This window comes from Calypte anna, chromosome 5A (assembly GCF_003957555.1).
Source record: "Calypte anna isolate BGI_N300 chromosome 5A, bCalAnn1_v1.p, whole genome shotgun sequence".
Classification (NCBI taxonomy): domain Eukaryota; kingdom Metazoa; phylum Chordata; class Aves; order Apodiformes; family Trochilidae; genus Calypte; species Calypte anna.
Genome location: NC_044251.1, coordinates 27,883,371 through 27,903,333, shown reverse-complemented (window position 1 = coordinate 27,903,333; position 19,963 = coordinate 27,883,371). Strand labels below are relative to the sequence as shown.

Here is a 19,963-nt window from a genome sequence, read left to right as displayed (position 1 = left end):
GTTGCTAAAACGTTTCTACTACATGTGAAGCTAGAGAACTTCCACCTAAAAGCATCCAGGATAAAATATCTAACTTATATGAAGAACCCAGAGAAAATTTAAGTTGATAATAAGACTACCTCCAGGAACTGGGTTTAATAAGTTATATCAACTTCAATGTCACGTGCTATGTTTCTGACTTCTCCTCAACAGAAAATGGTTCTTCTCACTATTATTATCAGGTCTACAACATTCTACAGACTTGCCATGATCCCCACTAGGAAGGTTGGCAGAAAAATTAGGAAAAAGGTTCAATAGTGGGAGAATCCATCTTCAGCACAGGGATTCTTGCTGCCTGACAATGAAAATTTTCATCTTTTATTTTCTAAACACCACCTTTAACAAAGACAGCCACACACACACACTACCTAACCAGAGATTAAATAAGCCTCCTCAGAAAATGTGGGAAAGGCTTCAGCTTTGCAAGTCCCCATGGAATGATATTGGATGCTTCTTGCAGATGAATTAAAACTTTTCTACATCCTTTTTGTTCTGCATCACTTCAGCAAAGGAGTAAAATCAGCCCTATACTTAAGTCAGCATTTAGAGAGTAAAATTTGTCTGGTTATGTTCCTTTACCTCTGAGCAGTCCAAGGCCGCCCACAACAGCTTTGAAAAGCAAGTAACTATTACCCTTACTTTAAACATAGGGAAACAATGGTGAAGGGATACACAAGGCCACCCAGAGAACCAATACTGGACATGGGATTGGAACACGGGAGTTTTCAAAAATCTAACTTGGCACTTATTGTGAAGAGCAAGATGGGTACTTAGGCACTGCTTTTTGTCTTAGAAATGTCTCAGAATCAATCCAGAAACTGAACGCATTTCATAAATGTATTCCTACCCTCATCATTATTAAGTCATTATGACTTAAGTCACTAACTCAGCACAAACCAAAGACAAATTCATAGCAACTCCACAGCCATTTGAAGCCCCTGAGCCCTCCTCTAGCAGTACAAAATGTCCAAGTGACTGAGAACATCCAGCATACCATTTACACCCATTTTAAGATAAGCAACAAGCAGCAAAAGAAGAAAAGGTACTGACACATATAAAAAGAGGGCTTCTTTGGAGTAAAAGTTCGCTGCACACTAAGAAAACTGTTTGAGAGGGTAGATGTAAATAGCAAATGAGGAGAAAAAAGGCAAAATATCTGAAAGGTAGCTACAGATTACAGTAAAAGAACCTTTTAAACTTTAATCACAGATACTTATACAATAAACTTCACAGCTGTAAGGAACTCTCAGTGACACCATGTCATTTCAAGCCATAACCTTACACCAGTTTACACCACCATGGTACCTCTGCTACAGCTAGCAAACACATAGAGTTAACAATTGGATGAAGTCTCAAGGGGTTCAACCATTCTCTTCTGCCTTTAGACATTCCACACCACATACATCTACATTTAAGCTACTGAACTTCAGTTCCTTTTACAAAGAAAAGTAAACTAAAGACTGAATTCATGTTTCTTTCTTTTCAACATCAAATATTTGCAACTATGCCGTGTTATTATAATCAGAATGCAGTGTCAGGATGGTTGTACACCTGATGTTTTTCAATAGTCAATTAACATTGTTACAGAAAAGGATGAGAACTCTCCAGGCATGGAGATTGCTCTACTGAGTGTTAGGTACAATCCCACCAAGAGTTATTAGACTGCTGTACCACACTTAGGCTACAGAGAAACTGTGAATTTCTTTTCCTATAGATGACAATAGCTGGTCAGATATCTTGGACTTAATTCTGAGTATTATGTTCTAAAATTCCGACCATATTTACCAATTTCTACAACATTTGCAGGACTTAATGAATTAAATCTATGACTACCACATACATGAGTGTTTGAAGTACCTTTTTCCTTTTCACTGTATCGACTTATGTTACTGTTGTCACTATACAAAGGCCCAGCGGTTGCATGGGGCTTGCAGCTGTGATACTGAGCGTTGAGGGTATTGACTGTGATGTGGATTAGGTGAAGTACAATCTTGCTGATTTCAGAGTCTCTGTAGGGGTACTGTTCAGTGAAAGAGAAAAACTTTAGATTAAAAGCTAACTTTTCTCCTTCGATAAACTTTTAGGTAGTAAAATAGAAAAAGGACATTGGCAACTGTATGCCCATTGCCATCCTTTGATCATACATTTCTAAACACATCATAAGAAGCAAGCACAACTGTTTTCCGTTCTGTATACAGATTCTTTCAGTTTTTCAAATTAAAAATTCCTATTAATAACATTTAATATATTGTTTTATTGACTTCTATTTGACAAAACCAACTATTAATAATCATGCAAAGGGTCTCTCATCAAAACTGTTCTCCAAACACAGCATTTCAGTCAGCACATTATCATTCATTCCTACTGTCTCCACTTGCACTTTTATGCCCTAGAAGGGCATAGAAGTTTGTTAAGCTTATCAAAACTATTCACAGCTCCATTTTAGTGCATAGACATATCAAATTTTAATAACACTCCCTAAAAAGTATCACTCAACTAAAGAATGCAAGCTGTTAAGCTGGCTCCACCATTTAAATTCACCATTTTAAAAAATTAAATTATTTTAAGGTACTTCAAATATTCTTAACTTGAACTTTATATAGCATTTTCCTATTTTCAAATTGATTCTTTTTTTTCCTCAGGTAACCATGTGAAAAACAATATAGAGAACAGAAGTAATAAAAAAAATCTAATTGAAAAACAATACAGACAGCAGTAGCACAAATGAAAGCCTAAGTACTTCAGACATTGAAATTAAAAGTAGTGAGTAAGAAAAATCAATGAAGTGTTCTCTTTACAGTTCTTTTCACTTGCAGTACAGTTAGGCAACAAATTTCAAACTGCAGTTTAAATTTTCATGTTGACAGTGTCTTTTTACAACCACTCACCTTATAGAGAATGACAAGCAAAGCCTTTAACCACATCTGCCGAATGTGAGGTTTGAGGGACCAGAGGGAGCAGCGAGGAGGCTGCTGAAAGTAATGCCTGAGCTGGGGACAGCTGCAATATTTCAACACCTGCACCACCAAGGGAAGAAGGTGTTTTCCCAAGCTGATGTTATAGTCCATCACCTGAAAAGAATATTAGTACAGGAGTTAGCTTTACCAAAATCAAATCCACCGATGTTGAAAAGTGAAGTAAATAATATAGTTGAGGTATTAGTTAAGTGAAAAGAAACAGATGCTTTTAAGGAAGTCTCACTATCAGTTAGACATCTTCTGGAACCTTGCCATGTTCTCATTTTAGCTAGATAGGTAAAATGAAAGAAAAAATATATTCTGAAAGCCTTTCATCCTGCACAGTTTAAATTTTAACATACATTATCAAGTTATTATCTTGGGATAACCTTGTGTTAAAGCACATGTTAGTCATGCTTTGAAAGACAAAACCTTATTAGTTATGTCCCATGTTTAACTGGTAGGATGCAACTGTGGGTTTTGGGAGGGGTGTCTCTGTGTATTTTGATTATTTGGGGGGGGGGTGTATTAACACTGTATTGCCAGTTTCTTTCCATTTTTTCTCATCAGGATTGCAACATTTGCTGTATTTTCTTCTAAGCCATCTCCTGGAATCAGGTAATGATACAAGAATCTCACTCTTCACTAGAGCAAAGGTAAGAGTGTCTACAACATCATGCAGAAAGTCTAAGCATGTAGACCCTAAAGGAGCTAAGAATAAATCTAAAGAAAAATGCCTTGTTCTAAATAAAAAAACTCATCCATACAAAGAAGACAGAGCCCTGCCTTAACACAGCACCTACTGTAATTCAGACATGCTTTAAGTTGAGCAGACCCAGTTTTTAAGTTGTCACAGGAAGATCTGGAATAAATTATGTGTAAGATGCTGAGCAGAGCCCAGCACTGCTGACTTCCCCGCTCCCAAATGCTTGTACAACATTGCCACCATGCGGTGCAACGTAGCATTGACCGTGAACAGCAAAACTTGGCCACTTCTGCTGCTGGGGAGAAAAGAAGGCATTTTATGCCTTCAAGAATCTCCAAACACCCAGATTTTATGCTGCAAAATATTAAGAGAAATTTTATTTCATTTTTTTTAACTGACCATTCCAACCAAGCTTGGAATCAAAATCAGTGAACCACGAAGCGAGCCCAATCCAATCCTTGTGGAATGATTGGGGAAAGCAACAGGGTGAGGGAGATAGATCTCTTAAGAGCTCCATACTGAGTTTTCACTCTGTAAACACAACGTGGAATTGCAAATAGCATTTCTCTTGCAGTAAAGGAGCTTCCCAACACAGACCTACAGCTGAGAAAAAAATCCTCCCCAAATTAAAGCTTTTATGTCTGCTACATGGAGAAAAACACAACAGTAACAGGTCTAGCTCTCCTTTGCATGCTTCAGCTTAAAAACTGTACAATTGAAAGGTGATTAACACCACACAGCAACGGTGCTCTGAGATAACAGATCAGGATGTATTTGCAACTGCCCTCCTCCTTCCTGACTTCTTCATAACTGTGAAATTTATTCAAATCTCTACATTAAAATTGACTTTGAATTATCATGGATTCCAGTGTACAAATCAGAAAACTCCGCTAAGAACTGCAGATACAGAAGAGGCCAGGACAGATTTGAGAAATGTCTGAAGAATACAGCAGGCATTTTAAAAGCTGTGGCAGGGGAGATTTGAAATCACATCTCTCTCTCTCCCCTGAAGTAATCCTTACTGAGAGACTGCAATCAGGAAAAAGTGTGGGAGGCTTCATTGCAAACAATAATAATACTCTGCAAGTGTGAAATGTTTTTCAGCCTAGTACTGCCAACTGTTCTATCAGTAAGAATTGAGCGTTAGAAGAGCTTTGTGAGGTAGGAAATTACAGTCTTCCTTACAAGATAAAGAAGGTGTAAGGCATGGATTTGTTCTGCAATACAGGCAGAAGTTCATCATGGTGGCACCACACCCTAGGAAAGAGAGAACATGAAGGCCTGGTGCACTCTAAGAAAGAGGAAGAATGAGTTCCCTGGAACATGTAGAATGTCAATGTACATTCACACCATTCACACCAGGAAACACAAAAAAGCACATGTGTCCCAGGTCCCTCTGAATGGGAATGGAGGCAATTACTTTAGAAAAGTAAGGTTCAGAGCTTAGGGAAAGAGGGGAAAGAGGTTTGGAGCAGTCTCTAATTTTTCATACAGCAGTAATACTTGCATGTCTGTACTTAGACAAAACCATTGCCTCCATTACCTCTACGCCAGTGATGCAGCAATTTTAGAGAACTAGCAGGAAGTTATAAACAAACATATGTCTATGTAACTATTTACTTTTGAACTGCAAAGAAAAACCTACAGAAAGCACTTGATTAGGCTACAGGAGTCTGACAGTAAAGAACAAGCAGCCACTTCCAAATTCTTTCATCAACTGAAGAAGTGTCAAGGTTTTAGCAGGTTTGCCATACACAACCATTATTTGGGTACAAAGAAAGCTGTGCTACCACTACTTCAACAGGCAATGAGTAATAGCTGCAAAAAGCATTGAACACTTTCACCTACTTGTGCTATTCCAGCAATGAAGGCATTAAAGCAGGTGGAAACACGCATTTTTTGTGGTGCAATCATGAAGCAGCCTTCCTGCTGATCATAACCAAGCAGGACATAGAGGTGGCGCTTGACTGTGTTGAAAGCTTTAGCGCTGCTGATGTCCGACTCAGCGCTGCTCTCATCCTTTGCCATGAACTTCATTAGCACAGTAATGAGCTGGTGGACAGTCTGGTGATCAATCCCAGCATCCTCTGGCAGCAGGTCTTTTATTGTATTGTCGTTCTCCGGAGAGGGTTGTCCTATTGGCACAAGAGAACACATAATATGACTATAAGCAGGGTACAGAGTACACCAGAATTTTTTTTCAGGAGTTCACGTTTTTGCCCAAATACACATGGTGAAGTCACAGGAGATAGGCATGTATCTGTGAAGGCAGTGTTCCTCTGCTGTCAGGCCCGACAGCACAGTAACACCCACTGTGTACACTGAATTCTATTTCCTAGATTTCCCATGTTTAACCAAGCTGCTTACCTTCCCAACCTAGTGCAATTTTGACAAATTGAGTGCTATTATTCTTTCAGGTCTATGCATGTAAAGAAGAATCAAGCCCCATTCACACCAAATTCTCATCTGGCATCGTTTTCCCTTTTTCCTTGACAAAAGTTATTTGATACTAGTCTTTGCCAGGGGAGGATGAACAAAATGGCAAAGGTAGGAGATAGAGAAAATTCTACCAAATAAAAGAAAACAAAAAATGTAGCATTGAGTCCATATTTCCCTCAAATAACTTATGCCAAAATGCAGGCACTACCATGCGTAGCAAGATAAGGTTGAAGTATAACTTTAAAATTGCTCCTGCACGCCTGTGTTAGAGTTACTATTCAGGAATTAATATCCACTTAGCCTGCTACAGAAACATGTCTCAGGCTTTATATAAATTTGTAGCTATAGTAATTCTTAGTATTCTAATTCACCCATATTTTCAATGTAATATGCTAAAGTGACAAGGGTCTCCTTTGCTGGTACAAATGCATCTGTGCTATGTTCTTCACCAGCAAAACTGCAGTTTCCGTAACTGTAAATATAATTTTGAACATTTTACCTTTTGTTGGTGGGTGAGCAAAGGGGATTGATTGATTGGCTGTATGGCTGAACATGGGAGAAGGTTGCTATTTCTACAATAGCTGATGAGGGAATTTTTCAGTACAGTTTCTATTAATAAAAAAACCTTTACTGGTCTCTCTCTAGTTTCTTTCGGTAAAAAGAAATAATTAATTTCATATTGTCTAGTACTTTTTATTATACAGTTTTCACTGGGATTTTTTTGTTTACAGAAGCCTTCCTTAAAAATGAAAATTCTCTATCCAAACTTTTGCTGGACTGAGGTTTGCAGATATAAAAGGGAAACAAAAAATTCTGAAATATTAGAATGAGAAATAGAACAACAGCTATTTTCAGAAGCACATTAAAAATATGTTTAGAGAGAAAATACCTTTAGCTTTTTGGATATCAATGGAGAAATAATATTTTCATATATTACACCCAAATTAAAATTTTCCATGAAATTGTGTCAAAAGGTCACCAGTTTCATAAAGATTATATTAGACTGCTTTCTTCAGCTCTGCTTACTTTTATCTCTATTACATGTTGTGAGATTTTCCATAAAACAAAGAAAGAAGATGGAATAAGTCAAAGACTGTGGGCCTCTAAATAAATCCTGGTTCTCCAAAGAGAACTAAATGAGTAATTAATCTGAAAAAAAAAACCACAACAAAACCTATTTTGCTTCCAGTTGCTGAAAAACATAATTTTCAGCATCAGGTCAGTGATAAAGTGCTCAGTTTTGCTATGATCTGGTTATACTAGCACCAGTTAACAAAGAGTTCCCAGGACTTTTCCTGACATTTTAATTCCTAGAAATAGTATGACATATTCTGAAGCAATAAAATCTCATTCATCATACTTCACCCTCACTGAAAACTATACAGCAGGACACAGTGAACAGCACTTCACTCTGAGAAGTTGGTCATGGCTCTACTAAGGTTCAAGTCTAGGGAATGCCTGTCATCTCCTGATTTTCCTTCTAATGCAATGACCCAGCAATGCAGAATGCCCATTTAAAACTACAAAAGAACTAAGATCCCATGTAGGCAATAGACATCCAGAGACCAGAAAACCTTCCTCTGTTGAAATGAACTTTCACTTCATTAACACATGATCTAGGGTATCCCATGCCAAATCAAGCTGTTCAGATTCAAGCTCAGAATGCAACACCAAGGCAGCCCTGTCTTTGCAGTGGCTTTGGTGGCTCTTACCCCTCAAACCATGTACACACAGCAGTGTGCGTGTGTCTGTGTCTGTGTGAGCCTACATACAAGGTATATACAGAGCAAGAACTGTCAGTAGTCACAATTATCCAGGGATTGCTTGGATCCTGCTGAGCCAGCTATTCTATAAATGCCTGACAGAATGGTGACATCTTTACAAAATGTCAGTAAATATAAAATAAGGTGCTTAAGCTGTCTACAAACACACAGAGAAGACAAGTGTAATTTGCAGTACCAACAATCAAAAATGTTCTGTATGCTAACTCTGATCAAATATCAGAATGAACATAGGTGGCCCATGGAGCCAGCCTACTAACAATTTACTTGTTCCTGTGGGGAATGAAACACAGGAGACTGAGGCACTGACAGCACAGCTGACTGCCTCTGAATAACCTCTTCCCAGCCTCAAGGTACTATTTACAACTGGGGTGCAGTTTTCAGTACAGATCAAGAGCAAAACTTCAATTTACACCTTTTGGAACCATACTGAGATGCGAATCACTGTGTTTTAGACAGCTTACATATTGTGTATGTTTATCTTATGAGTCCACAAGAAAGCTAGCTCTAGTGCCTGCCTTTTCCTTTTCCTGTTCCATAAAAACATGTCCCTTGTCAAACCCACCTGGTGTTTGCTCTGGTGTTCCTCCAAGTGCTGGAGCAGACTGCTCGTGCCTGGTCAAGCTCACAGCTTTTAAAAAAAAAAAAAAAAAAAAAAAAAAAAAAAAAAAAAAAAAGAATATAAAACAACAACACACCAACAGAAAAAGCCACACAAAAAAACAAGAGCAACTCTGTTTAAAAAAAACAGTACTGACATCTTATACCACAGCATATATTCAGTGCTAGCATATTTATGTACACCTACTCATGCACTGTTGTCAGGCAGTGAATGCAACCATTTGAAACATGCCCTACAGATTTTCTGCACCATGTTCTATAACTCTAGTTTTCTCCATTCTTTGGTTTTACGTGTACAAGAATCACCACACAGGAGCCCCTATGTAGGACCAGAAAATGGTCAAGAAGGATTACCTGAGTCCCAAAACATGGTGTTCATTTTGGAGGAAAGATATTACCTTTTATCTTAACAGATCACCATCACTCAGATTTGAACATTTTACCTGTTCCTACTATATGGGGAGGAGCAATGTGAGGTGTCTAATTCTAATATAAAGATTAATATGCGCTTGTAAAAATCTCTAGATGAGAATGGGTAAGCTTTATTTCTCCTTGGGAAGATATCTGTACAGTGCTCCATACAGGACTATGTTTTTCCAGCATCCAGGTCCTCCTATACAAGCTGGCAGGAAAGATGTTTTACATGGACATTGTTTTCTTAACAAAGGAATTCTGAAGATATCCAAAACTCGAGACACAAGCAGTTCTTTTTAAGATGTCTAGCATATGCTGATTGATAATGAAAATAAATAAATAAATTAGTAACAGAGGAATTTTTTAGTAAAATTCATGTATCTATTTTAGACAAAACTACTGTGTATTAGCCACAAATAAAAATCTATCAGCAACCTAGTGTTGGAGCATTTTGTTCCGGCATTTTAAACAATCATAGAATAGACAAAATACTCATCCATGTTCTTTTTCAACCTCACTAACTTGTCACTACCTGAATCATGCCCAAATCAGTCAGAACCCTAAATTCGCTATCCCAGTTGGATAAATCATGACAATTCCGATGTGTACCCAGCAACAGGACACCATCCTAGTGGAAAAGATACAGGCGTGTCACAAAAATATAAATAGATACTCAACGAGTTTTGTTGGTTAAGGTTTCTGGGAGGGAGAGCGCTCTCTTTGACTCCACTGGTCCCTTCACACTGTCCCTCAGGGAGCGCACACTCTTCTGACGATTACGTGCGAAACGAGCCCTCTTGATCTTCCACATTGCTGCATCACTGAGGTTGGCGACATTTGTCCGGACAGCAGTGATAGCTTTGCAAATGCAATTGACCAAGTTAGGATTCATTCCACAGCATAGTGAGGCCCTAATGCTGCCAAGTGCCAAATGCAACTGGGCCCCAGGTCCCACTCAAGTCAAGAGAGCTTCACATGGGCTCAAGGGGTCCATCTGCCAGGTACTCATTTGCATGCTCGCATTCCAAAAGCCATAAAACCCCAAATGGCCTAAATGGTTTTAGAAGTTATGCGGTCGCTTCTTCCTTTTTTTAGAGATTAGACAAAAACAGGCTTTTAAAAGCAAAACCTGAATTTCAGATTAAGGGAATATGAAGTACTCATTACCTTAGTGCACTCATACACCTATGTGGCCTCTAGTTTTGCCTCACCAGCCTCCTGTCCTGCCTACACCTGGATCTCAACAGCGCCTCCAGAAATCCACGAGTGACTGTGATTATGCATTTACAGTGGTGTTGCCAGCAGTATCACTGCCTGTCTTAATGGGATCACCAATACTTCTCTATACTAATGTCCATAGTGCGTTCAAACTCTTTGAGTTTAACTAAGTGACAAAAGCCAGTGAGCTCATCCTTTGTGCCACTTCTGTCTTAGAAAAAACAGAGAAAAATAAAAGTTCAAAAGAAACTTAAAAAATATAGTTTGCATAGTTTTAATTTTAAGCCACTTTTAAACAATTTTAAATAGCATTTAAAGATATGACCCTACATTTGAATCCAGAGGTGCTGAGATTCCCTCCTGAGGTCACAGCAGCAGTTCCCAGCTTTGGCACAAGCTACTCACACTTTGCAAAGAAAACACGTTTGCAGTATTCTCATCTCCTCTATGGATGCAGCAGCACCAGGGCTTTTTAAGGCACTGGGCTCTATGCAAGTGTAGGAGGAGGCACTAGGCTGCTGAGGGAGCGTATGCTATCCAAACAGCTGTCCCCACCTCCTTAAAGCAAATCAGGTGGAAATCCATGTGCCTCATGGGCCACCACTAGGGCTAGAAAGTTTGCAATTACTCAGCACGTTAATCAATCGTGCACAAATTACTCTTTTATCCCTCCCCCAGTAGTGAGGGGAAGGAGACCTGGTATGGCATCAGGAAACCAAGTATGAACAGGGCAAACATTTACAAACACTTCTCACTGCAGGAACAGTTAGCTGAGCAATGGCTCTAAGAATCCATGTGCTGTGTTCCGTGCATTTGCTTGTATTTTGAGTCATACAGCTCCATGGCTGTCTTTGCACAGACCCCAACAGGGTCAGGCATGACACAGGGCTTTGAGAAGAGAAATGTTGATAGCATAAGAACATCTACAAAAGAACAAGAGGATTAAAGCAGGTTGGAGCTGATCATAGAATCAGACTGCATTTCACCAAAAGCTGGCAATCACACCTGAGTGAGAGGAAATCATGATGTCCAAAGGCACAAGAGAATTCACCCTCATCTGTATTCAAATGATCAAAACCCACTCACTTTGAATTACTGTCTTTGGCTGAAAGATTACTTAATTTCAGAGAATTAATACAGGCAAGATCTATATCATCCTCAGGCCCTTGCAGGCAGTGCAAATTCCAGAAGCTGAAAAAAGGTGATCAGATAAAAGGTAATTTGGGCTCTGCTTACTTGTTGGAAAAGGGAATTCTTTGTTGCAGTCCAGATGAAGCTGTGCTTCCAGAGAGAGGGTCTCAAAGCGATTCACAAAGAACTCCCAGCTCAAAGCTGGAATATCTGATTTTAGAAAATGAAGTAGCAAAAGCTTACTAAGAATTGTGGGCCTGTCCTTGACAACTGTGTCAAACTGGAAGTCAAGGCAGAGGCAGAGACCCTATAAAGAAAAAAATAGAACAATAGAACAACAAAGAACTTAGATGTGCAAACGTCAAGCATTTTTTTTTTATAACTATTTAGTAAAAGAAGGCTTAGCTCCTTTTTCTATTGAGTTCTTTAAATCATAATTAATACTACTGGTATCAATGGAAAAGTAAGGTAAAGAGAAACTAACATCATATTTAGAATGTAGCATTTGCTAAAATTTTGAGGAATATAAAGGTATAGGCAAAGTTCTGTCCCCATGCACATTTGGTACACAATATTAAAGTATTCTCTTCACACCTCCCTGCATGAGAAAAAGCTTATATTTAGGCAACTGAACCAAACCTTTAATTAAAAAAAAAGTTAAAAAAATTAACTACTAAGCCCAAAGACAGGAAGAAAGATTATCTGGCAAAGTGTATTAAAAGCATTTTGCCTCAAAATGCTTCTGTATATTATTTACACTAGAATTTTGAGTGTACTGCCAAAAATTCTTATGTGCAATATGCAGGTCATGATCTTGATGAACTCAGTGAATTCGTGTTTTCCAGAAAACATTTTGAAAAGGCACTATATGGAACAGACCTAGCAATTATTAACAGCTTTTCATAGTAACAATGAACTTTTTAAAATACATATTCATTCTATTCTCCAGAGAACTAGAACTGAAATGTGTACTGTGAGAAATTTTAGGGTTTGTTAATCTTGTTTGTACACATAGGCTTTGATCCACTTTCATATCTGCTTAATTTTGAGAATTGTGTCTGACAGGGTCTCTCACATGTTTAAAAAGACATGCTTATAGAACTCCTGAAAAGATCAAGACCACGTCATGAAAATTAAAAACTTATTTATTTTTTAAATTGAAAAATGTCAATAAATTATAAAATAATAAATAATAAAAAACGTGCAGTTTTGTATTGCAATTGCAGTTCAAATGCAACACCAATCCTTTGTGGTCACCAAAACTTTTATGGAAGGACTTAGGGATCTTAAAGTACTTTTCTAAACTAAATGATTCTGTGATTCTAAGCTCATGCTAGGTCAGGCTTGACAGTGTGTCTGAACGTCTATGATCTTTGGGTGAAAACTCAGATTCCTGTTTTGAATAATGAACCCAAATAATGAACCTACCTGTAAGGCTGGCCTCTTTATAGTGTCAAGTAATAGCCCAGCTCTTGTAGCTACTGCTGGGTTGACATCTTCCACAGCAGTCAGGAAACAGCAGAATGCATGAGCCAAAGAGTACTTCAGTAGGTGGTTTTTTGTCACAGAGTGAATATCCAAAAATCTGCACAACACAGCCACCTTCTCCACTGTAGCAGCCATACCCCCAGATAAAGAAAATAAACATATGAGTTTAGGCAATGGCTTCTTTATGTCCCAATTAATATAACTGTCTCAGAAACATGGACATCTGAGAAAGTAACAACAAAAAATAGCTAGCAGGTGTTGTCATTTTTATTTTATTTATCAAAAATTTCTCATGTTCGTCTCCATTTTGCTGTATTATTGTGCCATAGTATTGCAGACTGTCACCAAAACTCCTCAAAAGAGCAAAAAGGTAATAATCTCTTATAAGTCTCAGTTACAACAGAGAAAGCTCTGTATGTTCAGTGAAACAACAAAGAGCAAATAGTGTATATTCCTCAGGCTTACCCGCTTCAAATCTTATCTTCCAGTCTTTGCTATTGAAATTGCTGTTTATGATTGTCCAGAAAATATCAGCTCCATGGGGAAGTGAAAGTGCATGAAGAAGAAGTGGGACTGCCAGGGAAGAAAGCTGAGAGAACTCGGACTTCACAACACCCCATAAGCTGGAAAGACCAAAAAGAGCAATCCTGCTAATAAAAAACACTTCCTTGATTTCCTCCAAATGTCTACACTTGTGGTGGGAGTGCACTTTCCTTGAAAAATCCCTATAAGCCATCCTGGGCATTAATGGGAATACTACAGAGTTGCTTGTAGGGGAACAGAGCTACTTGCAAAACTTTAAACTACAGCAGTTTTTCTTGGAAATCCAAGTTCAAATATTCTATACATTGAGACACTTCAGATTTGACAAGATTTTACTTAGTTCAAGGCATAACTGCCATGGAACACAATCTATGCTCTGAATTAGTAGTCCCAGCACTACCAGTTTAGGGGCAAAAGGCAAATGGACTGCCTTGGCACCCTGAATCATGTTCATCCACAAATGACTAAGATGTCTGGTGCTCACAATCTAATGGTATTTAAATTCGGGACAGATTTTCCAGTCTGCTGAGACCCGACAGTTTTAGGAGATGCTCAGGAGAATCACTTTCATAAGGTGATTCTGAGCAGCTCTAAGTGTTGATGAACACGCTATTTCAGAACATCATGTGCTGAGGTTTGTTCAGCGAGCCTACTGCAAAAGTCACTTTCTCCAAAGAGCATCTTAAAATTCACAGATTTTCACATATAAGTCAATGAAAAAAAAATTCTTTTATGTCTTAAGAATAAGGTGTAATACTGTTGTTCTCTCCGTTTTAATGCTGAAGCCCTATCAGCTGTGTCTGCCTCTGTGTCATCTTTTATTTTGTAGAGTCAGGGAAGACACCTGTCTCAAACAAAGCGATTTTTCAGTATGAAAAACTCTGACTCACTGCAAAACAAGTGGTGCATGACACAGTGGCCATGATAGACAAAACAGAGTCCCTTGGTTTTATTTGCAACTTCTTAGGTTGTGCACTGTGCCCTTGTACAGTTACTGAACATTCCCACACTCTCCTACCACCTTTTTTTAGCTTTCCATACTGAACCTGCAAATTCTTTGATGCCAACAATGAGTGTACAGTTGAAGATCCCAACAGAGTATGAAGACAAAACGTTTTGTAAAAACCTACCTTGCAATCAGCATGTGATCTTGAATATAGGCAAGAAATTGTGGATGGTCCTTTCTTGCTATATACAGGCATTCCCCATGAAGACACAGGATCTTCAGACAGTTCAGCATGTTAAAAAGAATGTCTGGTTCTTCAAACCGTGACATTTCCTGTGCAAGCAGATGTACTACACTCAGCAAAATAGCATCACTTAACCGAAAATTCAAACTAAACAAATAAGTTAGCAGTGTTACCTGCAATATAGTGTATATGAGCTTCAAGGTAACTGGAAGTTGCTGATAACAAAATTTTCTTTCTGTGTCATTCTTTATTGCTGTTAAAAATGTAAGTTACATAAAATGTTAAAGCTCTGTCCTATTTGGACTGAAGGAGAAACTAAAGAATGTCAAAGTCATGAGAGACCAATTAAGTCTAGCCACAGTAACCCTGCAGACAATAAAGTTACAACAGCATGGAATTTGGTATGTAATACTTTTGCTACTTTTTATGTTCAAAAAGCCAAGATTTCTTCTAACACTTTTTGAGAGCCAGTCACATGTGCTAAATTACAGCCATCCTATCTAATTGATATGTTGAATGTGACAAAAGTGACTGTGCATTGTTGCACTTGAAAGACTGATTCAGAACCTTGTAATCCATACAAGTAAAAGCCTTTCATTTAAAGCCTTAGAGGCACACTCAGCCTTCTCACCCTCCACCTACCAGCATTTCCTGTGGTCTCAGAGTGATTTCCTGGGTTTTCTCCATGTTTTGGTGCCAGTTTGTCTTCCTCTTCTCCTTCAGTTCCTATGATAAACTCAGGTCTAGTATACAGAAGACTATCCTCGAGGTTATCTGTGGGCTCCTTTAAAAACATAAAAAGGTAAAATGACTGTTTGAGGCCATATCCTGCTGTTTAAGTTACATTTGGTGTGATAAGGTGAGCTCTAATGAGGCAGACACTGTCTAGTTCCAAGTACACTCATGCACTCAGATCACCTGCATATCTAATATTCTGCATCATCAAATTATTACTGACAACAATGTTTCAAACATCAATTTAAATTATTCCACATAAGAGAAAATGTGTATCTATGCTGGATCTGAGATGGACGCAGTCTAAGAGCTGTGGTTTCAAAGTTTTCATCCTTCCCTCAGAGAAGTAACAAACAGGAGTAAGGCACATTTCCTACACTACTGTAGAGTTAGAGGCAGGAACTACATCAGTCACTTTTACACTAAAAAAAAGGACTAGGCTGGAAGTAGTTCTGCCAGTGGCCAGGAGCTCAGGATCAAAGGCTGCCATTGTGACCTCTGTGCTAGAAATCATCAGGTGGAGCCTATAAATGGTACCAAGCTGCTACTTTGCACTTCAGGTGAGAATCTGAACTGCATGGGCATGAGATGATTTTTCTAGCACAAGTTACTGAATGCCACATGCCCAATACCTATTATGGGCATACACATCTAAAGGAAATTCTGAAATTTTTACACATCAAAAGGCATCACTATGCCCACCGCCATGAAAAAAATTACTAATAAACATCCTGTCACTACCATGCCACAGCAAACAAGAGCTCAGAATAAGGGAAATTATTCTGTCTTCTGAGCTATCAGACAGAACAGGCTTATGTATTATAGCCATACAGCTTAAAATAAATTCATCATACCACAAGTAATGCTTCAACTCTCCTGCAAAGCTTAAGAGGAGTTTAATGATAACTGGCATTTGGAAAGTATGTATTGGTGTCTGACAAAGTTAAATATTCAGACTGAAGTATATTCTGGTTTTCAACAGTTCTCAGCATTTTCAGCCATCAAGCACCAAGGCACTTGACAGTTGATTCATTCACAATCATTAATCATTTCCAAACGCACTCTCATTTTTTAAAAGGAGATGAAAATCACTAGGTATTAGCATTTCACATTTTATTTAAGACACAGTATCATGGGAGTGTCATTGCAAAGAGAAACAGCACTTCCATGTTGATGGGGAAATGTTAATACTGGATGAACATTTCCATCTTACCTGGGTTCTCTGAATTAATTCAGGCGTAGGAAATTTTACAGTTAAATAGCATTTTGCTGGAACCTCCCAAATCCTCAATGCCAAAGCTCAGCACAACTTTTCTCCCTTTCGCATAATTTAATGAGAACAATAGAGGAGTTTCAGCACATCAATAATTTAGGCCTTTTCTTGCTCTACTTACCACAAGCCTAATTTCTTCTTTTGGAGCAAGGTGTTCTAGCAGCTCAAAACCCAGCTGGTAACACAGAATGCTGGACTGACATAGACCACATTCAACTGCTTTGTCATCTTTCTGACAGGTGTGAGAACCACCCCAGGGTGCCTGGAACACATTGTTTATGATGGATATTATATCTTTTGAAATGCTGTTCTCTAAACCCAAAGTGACACCATCATCCTGGAGTTCCATCTGAAAGAGAGTGAAAAGAGTACGGATTTATTATTTATTTTAAAGCCACAGCTCTAATTATTCTGCCTATACCTACATTTCTGACAGTGTTAAATTACAGTGCTGAAAAGAGTTTAAGATAAATTGAAATACACAATTTTCAGTTGTCATTGGTGTTGAGGCCTAAACTCAAACATCTAAAGTAAACAGGTCCATTAATCTTACCTGAAGACAGTTATCCAAAACATTTAGCATTGGATTCATAATGTACAAATTTACATATACAAAAATTATGCATCCAATATAAGTCTATAAACAAGTCTCTGCTTCTAGTCTATATAAACAAATATATCTTCAAGAAGTTCCTTTCCCTCATATATGCTATCTAACATGAATGGTGAAGATATCTAACTCCATTACCCATGAAAGTTTAACTCCTATGAGTAAAGGCAGCTGTAGGGAGACTGTAATGTCTTATAGTTCATGCCAGTCCCTCAACAGTAAGGGACTGAATACAGAATTAAAGAAGAGCAAAATTGACTACAGAACTTCTATGTCCCCTCAATGTAGGTGGTTTTCTTCTGCAAGTACCTGCTTCAAGATGAGATCAAACATCAGAATGAAGCAATTAAGATTCATTTCATCATCTTCGCAGTCAAAATCAATTGTCTTTCCACTAGGGTGTCCAAAGTTCTTGAAAGGGCTGTGAAAAGGACTGTGTATTGGACTCCGAAATGGGCTCTGGAAGGGGCTTGGGAAAGGACTCAGCACATTGTGTTGAACCCTGCGCCCAGGGTCAGATGCAACACTTACCTGAAAACAAAGAATCAACATGCCCAAATGATAGTTATGTGTTTATGAAATCTCATTCAATGTAGAAGTGCAAAAAATGACAAGAACCTTAATAGCCCGCCTATTCAATTCTGTAGCTTTTTTGCAAAATCTATGTATCCCTTAATGCCATTAAATGATAAAATACCAGAAGAATGATAAAATACCAGATAAAAATCAGAAGACAGGCAGACCATATGTAAGGAATCATTAACTCTCTAGATGTTTAAATCAAGAACTCTTGTTTCTGCCCTCATTGAAGCACTTCATCCAAGACTACAAGGAAATGAGTCAGATCAGTCCAAGTTTGTGTAGTGCCTAGAGATTTGTACTTGTTTTCTTCCAGTTGCCTTTGATAGACAACTTTATATCGATTTTTGCATCTCTTGGATGCGTAAAAAAACCCCCAAAAAATGGGGAAACAGAAATAAAGTCCACTTTGCCACTGTCCCAAAACAAAAATAGCCTAAATTTATTCTAGAATACAATGGCTCACTCTGAGGGACCTGTTGTCCATAATAACTTGCTGTTGTTGGATATTAATAGAAGCTGTAGAGAATAAAAAAAAAATTGAAAAAGATACTAAGAACACTATAAACATAACCCAAGCAAAGAAGTTCACTAAGAAAAAATTGCACAGTTTTTCTGTAGTTCCTACCCGTGTTATTTTTACACTGACCATGTGATAAAGTGGTATTAAAGAAGTTTCCTGGGCTAGTGAAGGGGTGTTTTGGAAGCCAGGGGGCCACAAGGGTGACTCCTGTGAGAAGCAGCTGGAAGCTTCCCTGGTTCCAATAGTGGCCCTGCCTCTGCCCATATGAGATGCAGATATGGAAAGCCACATGTTCCTCTGTGGGTAGCATATTCAAGAAAAGGAAAACAAAACTCAAAAAAAGAGACCTGCAGAGCAGAAGAGGAGGTGAGGGAGCAATGCCAGAGAAAAGACACCAAGGTCATTAGGAGGGGGAAAGGTGCAGAGACTTCCCTGCAGCCCATGGTGAGATGACAGCTGTCCCCTGCAACCTATGGAGGAGCACAGTGGAGCAGTCCTTGGGGTAAATGTGGATTTGTAGCCCTGAAGTGTCAAAGGTGGGCAGATGTGAAGCAGCAGCCTGTGCAGGATTGCAGAGAGGAGCAGATGTGGATCTGCAGCTATGGAGGACCCTATGCCAGAGGAGGCCAGGCTGGAGCAGTCTGTTTGTTCCTGAGGAACTGCACCTGGTGGGAGGGACTTATGTTGGAGAGGTTCATGAACGACTCTCCCATGAGAGGAACCTGGTGTTGGAGTGAGGAAAGAATTTGAGAAGTCCTCCCCCTGAAAGGGCAGTAGAAACATAATGTGGGGAACTGACCATAAACCCCACTTCTCATCTCCCTGTGCTGCTGAGGGGGAGGCAGCAGTGAAGTGATCTGGGCCTGGGAAGAAGGGAAGGGTGTTGGGGTGGGAGGAAGATATTAAGCTCTGGCCGTGTTCTCTTTCTCCTTGGGGATTAAATTAGTTTTTTTCTTCCCAAGTTGCACCTGCCTGGTTTTTGCCTGTTACTGTAACTGGGGAATGGAAATCTCCCTGTCCTTGTCTGGATTCACCAGCCTTTGGGTGGGTTTTCTCCTTCAAACTGCAGTTGGGGTGGGAGGTAAGCAAGCAGAAACCTGGTTGGTACCAACTGGGCCAAAACTGTGACAAGTCATGCCAGTCTTCTTCCATGCTTAAGATTTAGTGCTTCCAATCAAATGCTGCCATATTGAAATATGATTTTTTAATTTGTGACATGCATTCTCTTAAGAAAAATGTTTTAGCTAAAAAATAAGCAGGATAAATATCAGTTACCCTTCGAGCAGCAAGATTTCCCGCCAGTTCGCTGACTCTTGATTTTCTTTGATTTGCTAACTCTTTGACAGAATTAACTCCATCAGAAAACATGCTGATTAGTAACTGAAGAGGAACAACAATGTCTAGTTCAGATAACACCTGAGGAAATACAGTTTAAACAAAGAAAGCGTAAGTTTCAAATTTGATAAAAAATGCCAGCTACTTTATCTCCACATTTACCATATGATCCACAGTTCTGCAAGTTCCCTGCATTTAATTTTGTGATTCAACAAGGTGAGCTAAAAGCTTAGATTTATATTAGAATGAAAGTAAATAAAAACTGGCAAAAAAAGGGTATCTTCAAAATTTGTTGGCATCCATTTCACACATCTTTCAGTCAGTTTTGTGCACTAGCACACAGGGATGTGAAGCTGTAACACAAAAACATTTCTGCAAACC

At 38.7% G+C, this 19,963-nt stretch overlaps 1 protein-coding gene across 2 annotated transcripts in view; it reads right to left on the bottom strand.

Annotated features, from left to right (window-relative positions):
• UNC79 (unc-79 homolog, NALCN channel complex subunit) overlaps positions 1-19,963 on the bottom strand; it is a 99,599-nt gene that overhangs the window by 45,623 nt on the left and 34,013 nt on the right. For both annotated transcript variants that reach the window (XM_030452025.1, XM_008492518.2), the window contains 13 exons: positions 19,523-19,663; positions 17,455-17,676; positions 16,657-16,884; positions 15,170-15,311; positions 14,701-14,780; positions 14,468-14,616; positions 13,260-13,417; positions 12,735-12,916; positions 11,412-11,613; positions 9,636-9,815; positions 5,551-5,837; positions 2,928-3,110; positions 1,897-2,059 (listed from right to left, as the gene is read on the bottom strand). In XM_030452025.1, coding sequence (XP_030307885.1) covers positions 1,897-2,059; positions 2,928-3,110; positions 5,551-5,837; positions 9,636-9,815; positions 11,412-11,613; positions 12,735-12,916; positions 13,260-13,417; positions 14,468-14,616; positions 14,701-14,780; positions 15,170-15,311; positions 16,657-16,884; positions 17,455-17,676; positions 19,523-19,663 — 2,317 coding nt within the window. The remainder of the gene's footprint in view (positions 1-1,896; positions 2,060-2,927; positions 3,111-5,550; positions 5,838-9,635; positions 9,816-11,411; positions 11,614-12,734; positions 12,917-13,259; positions 13,418-14,467; positions 14,617-14,700; positions 14,781-15,169; positions 15,312-16,656; positions 16,885-17,454; positions 17,677-19,522; positions 19,664-19,963) is intronic.